Genomic DNA, 19,613 nt, shown 5'->3' with positions numbered 1-19,613 from the left:
ATCTTTATACTTTGATTTTTCTTCAGAAACAATAGCCACAACATTTCCCATTAGAAGTAAAGGCTTGTGAATAAGAGGACATGAAGCAGGAGTAGCTGTGCTAGACAGTTGCAATAAATACAATCCTAAGCGTTTGGCATGCTAAAAATAATACTTTTAATTGTGATATATATATGTTTGTTGATTAGAATCTACTACATAAAATTTGTAAACCGAAATTGTTTTCTGGCATAATCACCAGAACCTAATGAATAAGTTACAGGTGGAAATTGGAGATTATTTAATACTGAAGTTTGGTGATTTGTACTGTTATCCATCTGCTACATACTCTGCCATACAGGTAATCCTTGTTTAGCAACTGCATCAGAAACAACTGTCCATAGTTATAATGGTGCTGAAATATAAACTTTGTCACCAATGCCTGCATTTCTTTCGGAGAGGAGGAGAGAAATGTGGGCATTGGTCACCAAATTGACTCCCATGGAACAGAGATTGAGCAATCTGCATCTTCCTGAGCTGCTCTTCTTCATGGTGCAAGGTGTTTTTAAAAAGTTAACCACAAGCTAACAAGATCAGTTCTATGATTTTAGTTAATTGATTAGAACTCTCCTTGTTTTTCTGCTTTATACTGATAAGACTCTAATATGTTTTCAATGAAAGCCTTTTTTTTGCCTCCTAAGGAGCTACTAGCACATTCCTTTCAATGTGCATTCCCCATTATGTGCCTTCTGAATCTCTACTCTGAATGTAGATAGAAACATTAATATTTGCACTTTTGTCCAGTTTCCTCATGAGTTGAGTTCTGCTGTTTGGGGTTACCCAACTATTTGGGGACCATATCCCCAAATTGGTGCTCTAAAGCAGGGGTGTCAAACTTGCAGCCTGTGGGCCAGATGCATCACAGGCAGGCCACGCCCACCCCAGCTCCGCAAAGGCAAAAAAAAATAGTGATTTGTCATGAGACACGATCAAGTTTCACACCCGTGCTCTAAAGCAAAGGAAAGCCTGGATAAAATTATAAACATTGCTGCAGTCGCACGATATTCACAACTGCTTTGCATAACCAAGTTGCCAGTTTCAATTGTTGTGGTGCCTTAAAGGAAGGCTACCAGTGGTGGATCTTTGGTCCTGTTGTGGAATGTCATCAGGCAGGAAGGGCTGTATTGCAGAAAAGCAAGAGACAGTGAAGTCTAGATAATTTGGTTGAGAGGAAGTGGATCAAAAAAAGCTTCTCCCTAGGAGTTCTTAGAGTTATACCTTTTAGTGGTGCAAGTAGTTGGGTTTAGCTTGGAAAGATTTTTATCTACAGGCGAGGAACAATTAAGGGAATCGATTTGAAGTAACTCAGAATGTCTTTCTTGGTTTTTGAAGTCGTACAGGTGAGGAATAGAAACATTTTTCAGATTATCCCAAGCCTCCTGGATATGACTACTAGAGTTTGGTATGAAAGTGCAGCTAACTTCCTTATCCAAGTTGTAGCCTGAAGTTTCTAGAGACTTCTGTGTAATGTTTTGGTGATATTTTGGTTTGTTCTAATAAAGGAATTTTCCTCTGATGAGTTTAAGACTCAACTGTACATAAACTTGGTTAATTTTTTTAGCACTTCCAATAAAGGAGGATGGAAAATGTATGCATAGACCAACTGAGAGGCAGTGACTTTTATGGTGAATTATTCCAATGTCTTTTCAATTTGAAGCCTCTTGAATTGCTGAAATGTTCTGAACAAAAGATGAACTTCTGTAGAAAGAGTAAAATATGAATAAGTATGAATACATGTTGGGTGAAGGATATTTGCTAAAAAAAAGTAAATCTTAGATAGCATAATCATTCTATTATTAGATTCTCAATCACTGTATATGACAGTATACTTTCAGTTCTTTTTAAATAAAATGTTCACTTTTTATTTAATTCCTAGTTTGAAGAAATGAATCATTTCTTTTTCCTACTTCTTGTGGCCCATTTTATTTTTAATCTAAATTCCTGTGACGATTTTTTGCTCGTGCTACAATAATAATTTAGATGATTGACAATATCATTCAAAACATTGTACACTGTAATATTGCTTTAATAAGATATTGGTACCTACTTCTGCGCCCTGGTGGTTTGAATGTAGTTCTGCAAGCTACTTCTGCTAACTGCCGGCTGCCTATTGTTTGGCAATTCAATTCTCAAAGGCTTAAGGTTGACTCAGCTTTCCATCCTTCTGAGATCGGTCAAATGAGGACCCAGATTGTTGGGAACAATATGTTGTTTCTGTAAACTGCTTAAAGAGGGCTGTAAAGCAGTATTTAAGTCTAAGTACTATTGCTATTTTATTCTCAAGCCTTTAAACTTTGTTTATACAGTATATCTTCTATTAACCTTTTTTTCTCAGGTCTCTGCATTTTCCACATGGGAAAAAGAACTTCATAAAATTGTGTTTGATCCACGTTATCTTCTACTCAACTCAGAAGAACGTAAACAGGTGAGTTCTTGTTTTGGTAGCTTTTTAAAAGAAATACAGGCTATAATATAAAATTGATCATAAAATTTAAATAATATTACACTTTAATGACCTCATTAAAGGTCAAATTATATTGTCATTTTTAGAACATCAATAAAAATGGACACTAAATCAGAAGTGAATTATTATTAAATCACATATTTTAATAGCCAGGGAGATTTCTATCAGCTTTTACCTGATGCAATGAAGGAAGTCTCAGATTATTCTCTATTGAGAGAGCATTTTATGATTGGATGTTATCACCAACAAGTGATAACTCTGTCTTGGTACACAACATTTTATAAAATGCACGTTTCATTTTAATTTGGGCTGCATAAGACATCCTCAGTAACCATGACGTGTGTGCATAAAATTGGGGGTATTTGACTCTTATGTTTTCAAGTTGAAATTTTAAACATTTGAGTTTAATTAATAATAACTAATACAAAATGTCCTGTACATTTAATAATTGACTAACTGTTACCTTAAGAGAGTTAGTTCACTGATTATATTAGAATGTCTCTGAGGATTATCCTCAAAGGTTTCTATCTTACATAGGTTACATGTTGTATCTAGCATTTATTACCATGGACTTCAATTAAAATTATTTAAGTTGAAATATTCTTCCTTTCATTGCAAGAACAAGGACTTGTGATCCCCAGGTATGGTTGAATTACAATTTCCAGTCATACTGTGGTGAAGAATGCTAGAAATTTTCTGCAAAATTTGAACCATCAATGATTCTCAATATTTTTTATTGCTTTTGAGCATACCAGCTTGAAAAATACAATGCTGGATGAAAAGAAAGCTTTTCTATAAAAGCTGTTATTAATATTGTGCAGATTAAGGTGGCCATCTTAAACTGGTATTGGTTGTTATTAATGGGCAGAAAACTATTTGTTTTCTAATTTGTTTTTATGGCCATTAATTATAATTTATTTTTTATTGTTATAATGAGAAGGGATGTTTCTGTGATTTTCTTTCCTGTTTACTGCAAATTGAATATATATATATATATATATATATATATGTATGTATGTATGTATGTATGTATGTATGTATGTATATATATATATGTATATATATGTATATATATATGTATGTATGTATATATATATATATATATATATATATATATATATATATATATATATATATATATATATATATATATATATATATATATATATATATATATATTCTATTTACAAGCCGAAGAATATCTTTGAGTCTGACCCTTTGTTGATGCCTACAAAATAATTTAAAAATTATCATTTAATTCATTCTTTCTTCTATTTATTAAAAACTGACATTAAATTTAAACATTTTGGTGAGACATCTCTAAATATATATATTTTATCAAAACATAGCTGCATTGTTACCCTAAAATGATTGTGAGGATTTAGAATAAGAAGCTAACAGTAGATCTGAATATTTCACACAGCACAGGGAACTCTCTATTTATTTTGGTGACATAAGTAAAGGTCAAATCTAGTTATTCCACCAATTTTTAATATCCTTTCATTTGTTAAGCATATACATGATCTAGGAGAATCATTTAATGAGCAGTGACAGTTTGTATGTAAATCACAGTCCATTTTGAATACATCCGAAAGAGAAAAAAGACTCTTGAGAGTTAACAAGGTTGACATTATATGCTACAAAGCTATTACAAAATCTGGATGTTTGACTTTGGATACGCACAAAACCTCCTCCCAGAAGGTAGCAAAGAAAACCGGTCATGGAGAGGATGTGTAGCATCCCTGACAATACTGCAGACTATTGTCAAGCACTGCTTAGATGACATGTCCTGGATAGAAGGAAGTGAACTTCCAATAATCTTTTCTGCTGTCCTCACCACTCTCTGCACTGCTTTCCTGTCCAAAACAGTAATACTGCCAAATCACACAGTAATACAATATGACAGGATGATTTCAATCTTCTGCATATTTTGGGCACTTGACCAATATAAAAACCCCTTATTATATTTCTTTGGTTAAAAGGTCAATGTTTTATTTGATATTTTTGATTACTAGGAAAAAAGTAATATTTGCTGAAGGCATTACACGAGGCTTGATTTGCTATTTTGAAAGATTAATGCACAAAGTTAGTTTATTTGTCTCACTTTTAATTAACCTTCTGATAAACTGGCAAAGCATAAGAAGCAATGGTCAAAAGTCAAAAGAAATATGCATGATTAAATGATGCTGAGGCTAAAAGCTAAATCTTTGTGCAGATTTCCAGAACTAACAATAAATGAATTCTCTTTGAATAGGGGCGATGGACAATTTATAGGAAACATTAAAAACTTACCTGTATATTGTACAGAATAGGATAGTAGACTGAAAGTTTTGTGTTCATCTGAAATATTTTTGATTAATGTGTATGGAGTCATGGTTGAGTTGAAGATTTCCCTGAAAAATTATTCTATCAGATCTGGGATACAACAAGAAAAATGAGTGGCAGGAAAAAAAATGCCAGTTTTTTTAAAACTTATTGGTGCTGTCTCACTGTTATTAATATGCGTGCAGCCCACATCTGCTATCCTACTTCATATAAGTAGAAAATCATAATGATAGATATGGAAGTCTTTTGGAGAAAATTCATATGCATCCATGAAGGGCAGGGATTAAAGAGAGCCGAGGTGGCGCAGTGGTTAGGGTGCAGTACTGCAGGCCACTTCAGCTGACTGTTATCTGCAGTTCAGTGGTTCAAATCTCACCGGCTCAAGGTTGACTCAGCCTTCCATCCTTCCGAGGTGGGTAAAATGAGGACCCAGACTGTTGGGGGCGATATGCTGACTCTGTAAACCACTTAGAGAGGGTTGAAAGCCCTATGAAGCGGTATATAAGTCTAACTGCTATTGCTATTGACTTAAGGGCTTATATTTTTGAATAAAGAGCAACTTTATCAATTTTATATGGTCATCTCTTTCTAATTTCAAGGAAGGTTGTTTCCCTTGGCAATTAAAATGTGTTTGTTTACCAAATTCTAAGGTATGGTGAGGATTGAATCTTTGCAGATGCTTTAGAAGAATTTGAAAGTAAAAAAACATACAAAAATGTATTTTCTGTCCTTTTGTTTGCAAAACATGGTGGCTCTGATCAAAACAACCTATCAAATGATTATATTTGGGTTGATCAATCTTTTGTAAAGAGGATTGTTTGGGGGGGGGCTTAGTTTATCAAAAGCACAAGCAAAATATTTTTGCCAAAGGTGTAGCTGCATCTCACTTGTCCTAATGGACTTGGATACGTCTTTCCTCAATTTCTGATGCTTCCTGGTTTTCAATCTTACTCATTGTGCTATTTTCTGTGTTGGTTTCTGTACCATATTAATATTTTTTATATATGGCAGTTTTGCTTTGCACATATGTTTGAATATCCATTTTCTAGAAAACTAAAATAAAACTGATATAAAAGCAACAAAAACCTGTTTGTGCCAAAGGTCATTTTTATCATCTATCATGTAAAGTTGGATAAGGCTGTCACATTTATCCTCAGATTCGTGTATACAATATTAAAAACTTGTGGCTATCCAACTTTCTATGGAGCTCCAAAGTAAAACATGATAGAACCTTCTCGTTCAGGGTCCCAGAAATATTCAAAAATATACTGTCATCAATTTGGCATAAATAGCATACAGTACTGATTTAGACATTGTTACTGTTATCCAATTAACCTCCCTTTCATTCTGTAGCACTCAGGGATACCCATTGCAGTGCTCAAAAGGATTTCCTGATTTTTCAGAGGAAGGGTGTGTGCACATGTGTGCTTTTGTGCACACATGCATAGAACATTACATTGGGGGTATAAGACTCACTTCTTGCACAGTTAATTAAAAGCAATACAATAGCAAATCTAACAATTGCAGGTGGAAAAGATGGATGGATGGATACAGACCCAAAAAGGAGACTCAAATTATGTAATTTTTTTGGGAGGGGGGGGATGTAAATAAAATGCAAAAGGGATAATTGATTAAATTTATTGGCTGAGTTTCTTCAATATATATTAGTTTATTTAAAGTGATTGGATTTCTTGTGAGGTTATTCAAGTTCATTCTGGCCTGCATGTTGAAGCTGGAATCGTAAGGGGAAATCAATGAACGTTGTTGCTTCCTCTAAAGCTGAGGCTGGTTCTCAGTGAAGAGATGCCAATTGTATAACAACAGCTATTCAACTTCAAGTCCAGGCAACGCACTGCAAGAAATCCACTGACAGCCAGCAGGAAAGAAGCAATGAATTTTAACCTTCCTGAGATATAAGAATGTATTCGCATCCTCAAACCAACAGAGGACAACCGGCGGTTTTATAAAGACTTCATCCTAATAGTCAGTAAACTTTCTTAGCTAATTTTGCCATCCCGTGGGTCTAGAAACCACTTGGCCAAGCTCAAGCCTTGAATTTGGAATGCCAAGTTAATTCATTTAGGAATTTCTGTTGAAACCACCAGCCGAGGATCAATTTAGCTCTCTCGTTGAGATTCCTATGAGGGATCACAAATCTCCTTTGCACAGAAGTCCTCCAGCTTTTAGAATCAACCCACTCCAGTTATTTTTCATCAGTTAAGCATGTGTTGGACATTTATTTGAGAATACTAAGGGCGACATGATAGCAGTGTTCCAATATTTGAGTGGCTGCCTCAAAGAAGAGAGAGTCTACGTATTTTCCAAAGTACCTGAAGGCAAGATAAGAAGCACCAGATGGAACTGAACAAAGAGCCGAGGTGGCGCAGTGGTTAAATGCAGCACTGCAGGCTACTTCAGCTGGCTGCAGTTCGGCTGTTCTAATCTCACCGGCTCAGGGTTGACTCAGCCTTCCATCCTTCCGAGGTGGGTAAAATGAGGACCCGGATTGTTGTGGGGGGCGATATGCTGACTCTGTAAACCGCTTAGAGAGGGCTGGAAGCCCTATGAAGCGGTATATAAGTCTAACTGCTATTGCTAAAGAAAGAAGCAACCTAGAACCAAGGAGATCAACCAGTAGAAAAGCTTGTTTTCAGAAGTTGTGTGTGCTTCAACAGTGGAGACTTTGAAGAAGAGACTGGATAGCCATTTGTCTAAAATGGTATCGGATCTCCTGCTTGAGCAGGGAGTTGGACCAGAAGACCTTCCATGGTCCCTTCTAACTCTGTATTCTGTCAAAATATGTTATGAAAAAGGTACAGACATAGCAATCTAGCCTGTTTCATTGTCACTCCACAAGAAACACTCCATCCTTGGTGACATATCTTTCCCAGGGCTATTAAGATATGCTCCAAAATCTAAAACAGTAACATACTTTTTTACTTGGAATCTTCTACATTATGGAATTTTAGTTCTTCGTCTTCTAGGCCAGTATTTCTCAATTATAGCAGCTTTAAAATGTTTGGGCCAACTCTCAGAATTCTGCTTCCACTATGCTGAGTAATTTTGGAATTGAAGTCCATATATCATAAAAATGCTGAAGTTAAGGACACTAGTTTAGACCAATGTGGGGTTTCCCACATTATGAGCCATGGTGGTGCAGTGGTTAGAATGCAGTGTTTCCAGGCTAATTTTGTTGACTGCCGACTGCCAGCAGTTCAGCAGTTCAAATCCCACCAGGCTCAAGGTTGACTCAGCCTTCCATCCTTCTGAGGTGGGTAAAATGAGGACCCAGATTGTTGGGGACAATATGCTGACTCTATAAACCACTTAGAGAGAGCTGTATTGTGAAGTGGTGTATATATGGTAAGTCTAACTACTACTGCTATTTCTGTACCACTTCATAAAGCAGGGGGGTTATAAATGGAGGGGTTGCAATTAGCCATAATTTTTAAACACAGATCTTCACCAAATGCTTATTAACATAAAATTCATCTGCTCATTATAATGAACATATACATGATGTTGAACTCTGGCCCCCAAATGGCTTGCATTTATATTGGTTATTTAAAACAATTCTCAAGTTTCTCCTCTCCAATCTTTCCATGGAAACCAGTTACTCTGGGACTAGGTGGATTAAAATTGGATCATGGATTGAACTTTCTCTTGATTTATTGGCATTTTGTCTCATCTCACAGTTCAGCTACACTGAAAAGGTCATAGTAGATTAACTATGACTATCCTACAGTTATAAAAAAAAAGAATAGTACCATCATGGAGAAAAGCACCCTCAATTAAAATTATCTCTGTGAAAACAATTCAGTTTGTGGCCAGATATAACCTGTCACATCATTTACTGCTAAATTTGAACAAGACATACGCAACAGGCACATTTACACATCTACTTGTGAATTGATCTTTCTCCCTTACGAACATGTATTACACTATAATAACCTCTTGTCTGCATTTCAACCTTTAACCACTTGTCTCCCTTGAATGAATTGGCTGGAAATATAGCTAGTTTAGCAAAGTTTTTCGCCCAGATTTCAAATCTTTCCTCCACTTTGATGACAGTAATAGCCAGCTGCTTTGTTTGAATAGTGGTTATTGGAGCCCCTTATTGGCAGATTCTTCTGTTTCTTTTGCTCCTTCCACATTTAAGTGCCAACTGCTTTCCCCCTTCTGAGAATGGGGCGGGCAGGCAGTTTTAACATCCTTCCTGTCACTTGGACTAGAAGGGAAAACTTGGCAAAACCCTTGGGCAATGTTTCATCATTGCTGGATTGCAATACTCTCCCCTATGCAGTATTGGATGATGAATCAAAAATTGGAATTAAAATTGTCGGGAGAAATATCAACAACCTCAGATATGCAGATGACACCACTCTAATGGCAGAAAGTGAAGAGGAACGAAAGAGCCTCTTGATGTGGGTCAAGGAGGAGGAGTGCAAAAGTTGGCTTGAAACTCGACATTAAGAAAGCTAAGATCATGGCATCCAACCCTCTCAATTCCTGGCAAATAGATGGGGAAGAAATGGAGGTAGTGACAGATTTTATTTTCCTGGGCTCCAAGATCACCGCAGATGGGGACTGGGCCAATAAATTAAAATCACTTGCTCCTAGAGAGGAAAGCTATGGCAACTCTAGACAGCATACTAAAAAGCAGAGACATCACCCTGCCAACAAAAGTGTGTATAGTCAAAGCTATGGTTTTCCCAGTTGCAATGGATGGCTGTGAAAGTTGGACCATAAGAAAGGCTGAGCGCCAAAGAATGGAGGCCTTTGAACTCTGGTGCTGGAGAAGAAGACTCCTGCATTGAGTCCCTTGGACTGCAAGGTGATCAAACTGATCAGTCCTAGAGGAGATCAACTCTGACTGCTCTTTAGAAGCCAGATCCTGAAGATGAAACTCAAATACTTTGGCCACCTAATGAGAAGGAAGGACTCACTGGAGAAGAGCCCGAGAAAGATTGAGGGCAGAAGAAGAAGGGGACGACAGAGAATGAGGTGGCTGGATGGAGTCACCGAAGCCGTAGGCGTGAGCTTAAATGGACTCCAGAGGATGGTAGAGGAACAGGAAGGCCTGGAGGAATGTTGTCCATGGGGTCGCAATGGATTGGACAGGACTTCACAACTAACAACTAACAACAACAACAACAACAACATAGAGAGCTTTATAGGATAAACTCAGCATTTCAAATTGCCCCTAGGAGCTAATTGGAGGCCATTGCACTTGGGCAACTGCATTCAGTACCAACTTAAGCTTCCAGGAAGTCTTTAAAGGCAGCCCCAAGTAGAGAATGTGGCAAGAATGTAATCAGGCGCTGAGCCACTGCAATACAGCTGAGTCTGTTTCTCTAAAGTCCAGCCTTTAGAGAAGACAGCTCAGCAACGCATTGCAAAATGACCAAAGAATAAACTGGAGGCTGCAAAGATGTGTTGACTATAGAATATAGAACTGGAATGTGCGGTTTTGACTAAGAATATGCATCTCCAACAAAACTTTTTATTGTGCCGTTCATTTTCAATGCTGAATATTTCATTTCCATATATTAGAATGACATTTCTTTTGTGATTACCAGTTTTTTTAAAAAAAGAAAAAAATCCATAATGGATTTATTTCAGTGTGTCACATTTCAAAATGGGAAAGTATATCCATTAAAATGGAGTCGGGTTTCTTAGTCCCATCTCATTCATAGTTTAATATATACAACTCCTGAAAGCCAATGAAAATGTAATTACTAGCTTGGAGATAAATGTTCTCCTGTGATGGCTAAAAATATAATTTGAAAACTCTAAAGCTAAACAGATATCTTCACAGAAGCAGAGGCGTCTCACACACAGACACGTCACACATTCATTTCAAGTTTGTATTTTCTCTAAGACAATTCATCATGCAACCCGCAGTCGTAAAATGAATAGAAGGGAGGTAAGAGTATTTTTGCTAGAATTGCACCAGTCTCAGTATTGAGTGTAGAGAAATTCTTCAATGTTCGTTAAATGTTTCTGGGACAGTAGGTTGCCAAACTACAGCTAGTCCTCGACTTACAACCACAACTGAACCCAAAACGTTGCTAAGTGATACATCGGTAAAGTGCGTTTTTGCCCCACTTTGCAACATTTCTTGTCACAGTTGTTACGTGAATTGCTGCAGTTGTTAAAGTTTGCAACATGATTGTCAAGTGAATCTGGCTTCCCCATTGGATTTTCGTGTCAGAAGGACTCAAAAGATGCTCACATGACCCCACATGACATGCGCCTGAATTATGATCACATGGGGAGGGCGCAACAGTCATAAAACAGTGATAAGTCATTTTTTTTCAGTGCCATTGTAACTTCAAATAATGACTCAATGACTTGTAAGCTTAAAACTACCTGTATATCAAATTAGATTAGAGATACTTTGGGGGGCACAGAGCAAGTGAAAATAAAAATAATTCAGCCTTCCCTTTTTTTGCAAATGAAAGACCCAGAAGTCAAATACAAAACTGACCACATTCTCGGCAGGTTAATACAAAGCTCAATTAAGCAATTTTTACATTCAGAGTGTAAGGAGCTGCTTCTCATACCTGGGCAAATTACCCAAAATTGAGTACCCAAAATTGTTTTTCTTTGGGTAATAACAATGTACAAACCTGTTATTCCATCAAAGGGACATTTAAATTTAAGTCAATTACCTTTAAGGGTATTATCTGTGTTGCATACAAAGGATTTTTGGATTATTGGGTTTTGAGTCATAAAAGGAAATGCATGGCAACCACTGGCATAAATTGTTGCAAATTCTCAGATAAGAAGGATCTCCCTATGAAGTAGCAATAGCAACAGCAATAGCATTTAGACCGTTTCATAACGCTTTATAGCACTCTGTAAGTGGTTTACAGAGTCAGCATATTGCCCCCAACAATCTGGGTCTGGTTTTACTGATCTCAGAAGGAGGGAAGGCTGAGTCAACCTTGAGCTGGTCAGGATCGAACTGCAGGCTGCGGGCAGAGTTAGCCTGCAATTCTGCATTTTCACCACTGTTGCCCCCACATAATGCCAATCTTCTAGCAGGTATCACTGGAATGCAAAAATCATTATTTTGTACTGTTGTTGTAGGCTGAGTTTAGAATTTTTCCTTTCATTTAAAACAGTAATCTTACTACTAGTAGTACTACTGTGATCATAGCAAACCACTCCACCTGTTCAAAAAACTTTAAGCCAAAGACTTAAGGATTCAACTTATTCACCTGAAAGGATCTTAATTTTATTCACGACATGATCTGAAAGCAGTGCCTATAAATAAATAAAAATACATTTGTGAGAGGAACAATAAAATAATTTTAATCAACTCTTTTACAACAGACTTTCAAAAGTTGTTTTAAAGAAATGTCTGTCTTCACAGGTAACTCGTTTAACGATGTTTCGTGACTTTCCTTTCTCTTCTCCTCTTTCTTTAAGATATTTGAGCAGTTTGTCAAGACGAGAATAAGAGAAGAATATAAGGAAAAGAAAAACAAATTACTACTAGCCAAAGAAGAGTTTAAAAAGCTGCTTGAGGAATCTAAATTGTCACCTAGGTATGAAGCAACTTTTGGATACAAGTCCTAATTGGAACATCCTTTGAATATGGGTTTCGGCTAAACTGAGATTATGCCAGCTACCAAGCTTCTGAATATGAATGTATCACTTAGAGTGCTGGACACAAATATTTCTCATTTTCTAATTCGCTGAGACCTTGTGAGACTATCAAATCTCACAAACTTCAATATTCTTGCAAAAGACTTAATGATACTTCAGATATGACACCCCAATGGTGGGATTCAATTTTTTTGAGAGGGCTGAAAGCCCTATGAAGCGGTATATAAGTCTAACTGCTATTTTTACTACCTGTCCTGTGGGCGTGGCTTGGCAGGCGTGGCTTGGCTTGGTGGGCGTGGCTTGGTGGGCATGGCTTGGTGGGTGTGATAGGGGAAGGTTACTGCAAAATCCCCATTTCCTTCCAATCAGCTGGGACTCGGGAGGCAGAGAATAGATGGAGGCGGGGCCAGTCAGAGGTGGTGTTTACCAGTTCTCTGAACTACTCAAAATTTCCGCTTCTGGTTCTCCAGAACTGGTCAGAACCTGCTGAATCCCACCTCTGTGACAACCTCATTGCTAGAATTTCTGAAATTTTTGGAGATTTGTTAAAAAACACACCATTAAACCTATTCCACAATGGTTTGATAAATTTCCAGGTGAAAACATCATGCCTGAAAATATTTTGCCAGCCTTTTAATAGATGGTACAATGCATAAAGGTACTTTCAGTGACAACTCAAATCATAGACAAGTTCTTAAAACTGGTGGTGCTTATTAATCTCTACCCGTTTTTTCTTTTTTCAAAGAAAATATCCCAGATCTTCTGCCACTATTCTATTCAGTGGTGGGTTTCAAACATTTTTGGAACCTCTTCTGTAGGTGTGGCCTGTTTTCTGGGTCCACTGGTGGAACCTCTTCTAACCGGTTTGGTAGATTTGACAAACCGGTTCTACCGAATAGGTGCGAACTGGTAGGAACCCACCTCTGATTCTATTACACCAAAGGCCAATATTTTGAACGATTGACTACATGTTAAGTGTCAATCATCATTCCAATCTTTCTTATTAAGCCCTAAATTATACAAGAAAAGCTGAATTCCAGATCCAGTATAGGTTTCCATATGTAAAACACATGGAGAAAATGCATAATTTACTTGAAGGACATATTTGATATCTGCAGCTATATTGGTGCAGTAACCAATAGGTTAATGAAGATCTAATTCATTGTCATGCATTACAAGCAACTTGAACTAAATCTATTATCTCAGTATATAAAATATACTGAACAGTCAAAATCTATTACAGTATTTTATTATGCTTTGCAGTAGCAGATCCAGTTGCAAGTGTGATTAATGCTTGCTGTATGCCCAAGTACACTTTATTATATTATAAAATCAGTAATGTCTTTTCCTTCTTCTGAAAAAATCCAAATTATATTCACACAAGAATTTATCATTCATAATGGTGACTGCACACTAAACATCAGATTTTGAAATGTGCCCTGTTTTATTTAGCTGTTTTCCATGATTCTTCATGGCAAGAAGGATCTAAGAATCTTATATAAAGTTATGATTCTTATTTATAATTTTATTAATCATCAGGATAGTTTAAGATGACATATTTATATTGCAGAGATAAAGAAAAACATATTGCTCATAATTTGAATAATTTTATCAATCTCCATATGTTAATGTAGGGAATAATTTTCAGATTTTGATAATGCATTTTTTTCTATATGGAGAATATTGAAGAATTATTCAATGCCTATAGGAGTATAACAGTAGTTATGGTAATAATTTAAAAGATTGATTTCACATTAAAGTTTATATATATATAATAAACTTTAATAAATATAAATAAATATAATAAAGATATATATCCCAGTAAGGGTATGGCTAGCTGATGAGAGCTAAATAGCTTGAAATAGATCTATACTACGGTAGTCTCCCTTTATTTATTTATCAGCACAAATACAACACAAATGTAGCAAAGGAAACAATAAAAATATTGGGTTTCTGTCTGGATGGTCTCTTGTGATGAGCCAATGGACAGAGAATGGAAGCAGTGAACTTCCTCCCATATTTGGGCATACCAGGGGTTGTGACTTTAAATATATGTATATGTATGTATGTATGTATGTATGTATGTATGTATGTATGTATGTATGTATATTCATATATATATTCGGGACAATCTTACATGGGAAAAGACATACATACATATATACATGCATGCATACATACCTACATACATATGCATACACACACACACACATATATATAAATTTATGAAAAAATTCATTTTTTGTTTCATCACTATGGTTCATATTCACACCCAATAGTTATGGGAGAAGAAACATAGGACAGCCTGCTATATGCTTGAGTTTTTCAACATAATGTAGGATATAAATGTAATAAAAAAAATTAGAGACAGTTTGGTCTAGTGGTTAAGGAAGAAGCAGAAACTGGGAAAATGTGAGTTCTAATCATGCATTAGGCAGGGAACCAGCTGGGTTTAAGCAACCCTAGAAAAGAGGCAATGTCAAAATACTTCAGAAATATTGGCAAGAAGATGAGAAAGGCTTATCTAGGCAGTCATCAGGAGTCAAAAGCTGAAGGGAGAAAGAGAGAGAGAGAGAGAGAGAGAGAGAGGAAGAGAAATAACACATAAACATTAGGAAAGTTAAGATCACAAAGTGGGTATTGTTGCAAAATGCTGCCATGACATCAAGGACAATCAAAAAAATACCCATTTGCAAGAAATCAAATGGATAAGATATTCTCTATGCCCTTTCTACCCAGACCCATATCCCTTATCACTGAATGCTAAGTCCAACCCTGGATGCTTTTGACATTTTATTTCTTTTGGGAAGGTGGGCACACATCCAAGCTAATCACTGGGTCACCACCTACTTTCATTTCCATTTTTTTAAAAGTAGTATCATCTGGCAGATAGTCAAGTCAAGACAAAGTTGATTTCAGTCAAAGAAATAAGAGCACATAAGAGACATTTTCACAGTTTAAGATAATTCTCCAGGCTGACAGTTAATATTGCAGCAAACTAGCTTTCTTGTACTGTAAAGTGAACCAGTTATTATCTCTATTTTATTATCTCTAGCAGGAACATTTTGCAAGCCTTCCTTTTTTAAGCTAAGACAAACATGTTCTGCATTACTCTAGAAGTATGATATTTACCTCCGTCAAAATCATGGGGGGAAAGACCCCTTTTTTTTCAATCACATATTTTCAAGCTACAAGGAAACAAATATACCTAGGGGAACCTGGGGATGGGGTGCAGAGTTGTTTCAAAAAGAGACCAGAAATTCATTTGACTCATTCATTTTTTCCCCTGCAATGTTTCAAAAAATAAGCCACTTTAAATATGACTCTTAAATCTCCCACTTTCTGTGGTTTTTGTGGAGTGCCTAAAAATTACCACATGATGGCATCAAGCAGGGCCATCAAAAATCAAGATGGCCACCTTGCCTATCTGATTAAAGTCCTGCCTATTTATTAAGGACCTTGTATATGTAAAGCGCACACACACAAAAATAAGAACAAGGTTTTAGCTATGTGGCCCTGAATGCAATTTACATAAAGCCAATCATTGAAGTTTAAGCCAGAATTTCCATGTGCCATATACACTTTTTATTTACCCATACAAATTATTTCACAAATTTCCCTATATATGTGAGTACTGCTCCCATCCTCTATATTTCTAGAGAGCGTCACACTTGAGAATCAAAAATATTGGTCTCTACCAGTTCTGATGAAAATCTTGGCCTTTTAAAACATTATGCTGCTATGGAAGGAAAGAAGCCATCTTGATTGGAAAGTTTAAGCACAATCATTTAAATTCTTAAATTTTTGAGAATCCCGTCTTAATCTTAATTACGTTGGATCATCCACAGTGAACTAATTATTCCTCTAGGTTCCTTGAATCAATAAATAAGGCCTTTATGTGAAAGTGGAATAATGACTTAGGGTAAGAAGCCAAGCAGGTCAATGAATTTGCGAGATCTTTGACTTTAATCTCTCCATTTCTTTCACCTCTGTGACAAGGAAAAGATGCAGTAAGAATGATTTCAGTAGGGGGAAAAAAAACCTGTGTGTTTAAGAAAGAGCCAAAGAGTTTAAACAACTATTGCAGGATCCAAACTTGTGATCCTGATGGCCTACCCCAGGGGTGTCAAACTCAAAGCCCATGGGCCAGATCTGTGGGGTGCTTAGAACTGGCCCATGGGGCTGCCCTAGAAACAGGGAAGGACCCATCCGCAGCGCCTCTGCCAGCAACAATGGAACTCGGAAGAGCCGGTTCCCTTTTCGTTGACAGACGGTTGTAGGAGGCCAGAAACGGAGCTCGCGAAGGGTATGTGCAGCCCTCCCAAACACCTTTTTTGCTGGCAGAAGTTGCAGGAGGCTGGCCCAGCCAAAAATGTTTGGATGTTTGGATGTTTATTATACTTGTATGCCGCCCTATTCCCGAGGGACTCAGGGCGGCTAACAAACAAGTGGGGAAGGGGGAGATACAAAAAACAAACAAGACAGAAACAAGATACACAAAACATTAAAAACAACACAACAGTCACAGCAATTCAAGTGGGGCTGGGAACTCATCAGCCCCAGGCCTGCCGGAATAGCCAGGTCTTGACGGCTTTGCGGAAAGCCGGAAGGGTGGTGAGGGTTCGAATCTCCACGGGGAGATCGTTCCAGAGGGCCGGAGCAGCCACAGAGAAGGCCCTCCCCCGAGGGGTCAACAGTCAACATTGGCTAGCTGATGGTATCCGGAGGAGGCCTAATCTGTGGGATCTGATTGGTCGTAGGGAGGTAATTGGCAGGAGGCGGTATCTCAAGTACCCAGGTTCGAGCTCCTGAGCCCATTTTTGCTGGCAGAGCATTCCGGCCACAACTGTTGTGCCCCAACAACAGTGACATCAATCTGGCCATCCTGGCCACATCTCTCCCTGCCCTCCTGAGGTTAAACACAACCCTGATGAAATTGAGTTTGACATCCCTGACCTACCCAGATTGGATCCTGAAACTTTATCATGTACTGTATATTGGCCTTCATTCATCAACTTCTTTTGACACAGCTTGCAGCTGTCTGCGAATCCTTGCTTACTCTTTGATTATCCCTTTCACCTTCTAGGACCACCTTTAAGGAGTTTGCAGAGAAATATGGCACAGATCAACGTTTTCGACTGGTTCAGAAAAAGAAAGACCAAGAGCATTTTTTCAACCAGTTCATACTTATCCTTAAAAAGAGAGACAAAGAGAACAGAGTAAGGCTACGGAAAATGAGATAGAAAGGAAACCTGCAATAAGAATCCAAGTCATCTACAGCAGAGAAGATGAATGGCATGCATTTTAATATCATCTTTTGAGTTTTTTACTCCCAGAAATTAGAGGAAGAAAAAAATCAGAAAATCCGAAGAGCCATCGCAGCACACAAAGTTTCTGTCTGTTGTCTGTGGGAGACTGCACTGCAGAAATCTGTAGTATATTTCATTCTCAGAGACTTAATGTTTCATATTGAAGCTCTCTTTTTGTACAACATTCAAATTTGATGCGTTTCTAATTACATGATATGTCAGTCCCTTAATTGTTTTAATAATTTATGCAAATTATTTGTAATATACACAAAATTGAAATCCAGCGTGATTTGTTATTAAGCAGATGCCATCCATAATAATATCAAGGATTTTTTTTAACCATTTAAGGAAAATAAAATAAAAAGTAACACTAATACTTCTCTGCACCTTTATTTGGAAATAAGTCCTGTTGACTTCACCAACACTTGCTCCCAAATAAAAGTGGTTAAAAATGCTGCACAGTTACGTTTCGGCAGCTTTGTACATTAAACAAAAAATAAATGGTTTAAAGGTCCAGTGATACTGAAGAAATCATTATTCAATGTTCATAGGTCTAAGTCTAGTTTTCTGAGTCGTAGTAGTAATAGGGTATTAATTGTAATCATAGTGAAGATGTGAAAATCCTGGCATCTTTCCTGTAGAACAGTGTATAAATCTTTACCAAAAAAAAGAAAGCTTTGTAATTAAATTATTCTCAATAATGCTCCAGGCACATCAAGAACAGCAGCACTTCCATACTAAAAGCTATTATAAAGAAGTTATTTTGTAAACCCATCCTACTAATATTTGAGTTATTTTTATTGTATGCGAAGAGTTTGCATGAGATCAGTCTCATCTTTGTATAATCAAAGATTTTAATCTTTTTTTAATCAATAAATATTTTAAGACTATTGGTCATGTTATTTTTCCAAATGATTGAAGCCATCTTTAAAATTGCAACTTTTTTCGGGTATTTAATTGAAGACTGAAGAATAAGTATGGAAGGGAAAAACCTCTTTCTAATTCCAGGCCAATATTATTTAATTTAGTTCCTCCAGTAGTAAGCAATCTGATGTCTACTTCTCTAGTTCAAAACATCTCAAAATACCCTTAATTCTATGTATACATAAATGAAATACCAAGATGAAGCTAAAATAAGAATAGCAGTTGTTCTTTTACTTATGTTATCGTATCTTATGTTCCTCTGCTTCTTTGCACCCAAAAATAATTATTGCAGCCAAAAGTAATTATCGTTTCTATCATTTCCTTAGAGGGGGAAAAAAACACCAGGCTGTTTATTTTGGCCTTTCAACATATTTGGAAATTTTCTTTCCAAATTCTAGACGATATGGTTCTCAGTAATGTGAGGAGCATAGTAAAAAAAAAAAAAATGTTCTTGGTTGTAGAAAATAAGAAATAGGACACTGATGAAAAAAAAGGCAGCCGTCATAGCTTGGCAAAAGAGGCTGAAACAATTTCACCATTTTTAGCTTTTGCGGAGCTGGGGGTGGGGGTGGCCTGCGTGTGATGAATCCGGCTCATGGGCTGAAAGTTTGAACGCCTGACCTTGAGGATACAAATAGTCCAGATCACCTTGGCATGAGCAATGATGTGCATGCTGCAGTATGCCTGGACTTCCAGCTGTCTGCCTCTAAGATAAAGCAAAGTGGTATGCTCCGGGCAGTGGTGGGTTTCAAAAATCGTTCGAACCTACTCTGTGGGTGTGGCCTCCTTTGTGGGAGTGGCTTGCCACCCATGTGACCGGATGGGAGTGGCTTCCCCTCCCATGTGACCGGATATGAAGATGCCGACGACACTTGTCAGAACCACCTTAAATTACCTCACACACAGCACTGGCATGCATAAGAATAGGATGTAAA

At 37.1% G+C, this 19,613-nt stretch overlaps 1 protein-coding gene across 1 annotated transcript in view; it reads left to right on the top strand.

Moving 5' to 3' along the window:
• TCERG1L (transcription elongation regulator 1 like) overlaps nucleotides 1–18,642 on the top strand; it is a 198,550-nt gene extending 179,908 nt beyond the window's left edge. Inside the window, exons 11-13 of the mRNA XM_087725988.1 lie at nucleotides 2,375–2,464; nucleotides 12,266–12,384; nucleotides 17,532–18,642. Of these exons, the coding sequence (XP_087582114.1) occupies nucleotides 2,375–2,464; nucleotides 12,266–12,384; nucleotides 17,532–17,688 (366 nt within the window). The 3' untranslated portion in view covers nucleotides 17,689–18,642. The remainder of the gene's footprint in view (nucleotides 1–2,374; nucleotides 2,465–12,265; nucleotides 12,385–17,531) is intronic.
• The last annotated feature ends 971 nt before the right edge of the window (nucleotides 18,643–19,613 follow it).

The sequence above is a fragment of the Thamnophis sirtalis genome, unplaced genomic scaffold (assembly GCF_051295495.1).
Source record: "Thamnophis sirtalis isolate CommonGarterSnake01/CBP01778 unplaced genomic scaffold, rThaSir2_p1.2 scaffold_11, whole genome shotgun sequence".
Lineage (NCBI taxonomy): Eukaryota > Metazoa > Chordata > Lepidosauria > Squamata > Natricidae > Thamnophis > Thamnophis sirtalis.
Note: the sequence above shows the minus strand (reverse complement) of the source record. Positions and strands in the feature narration are given on the sequence as shown.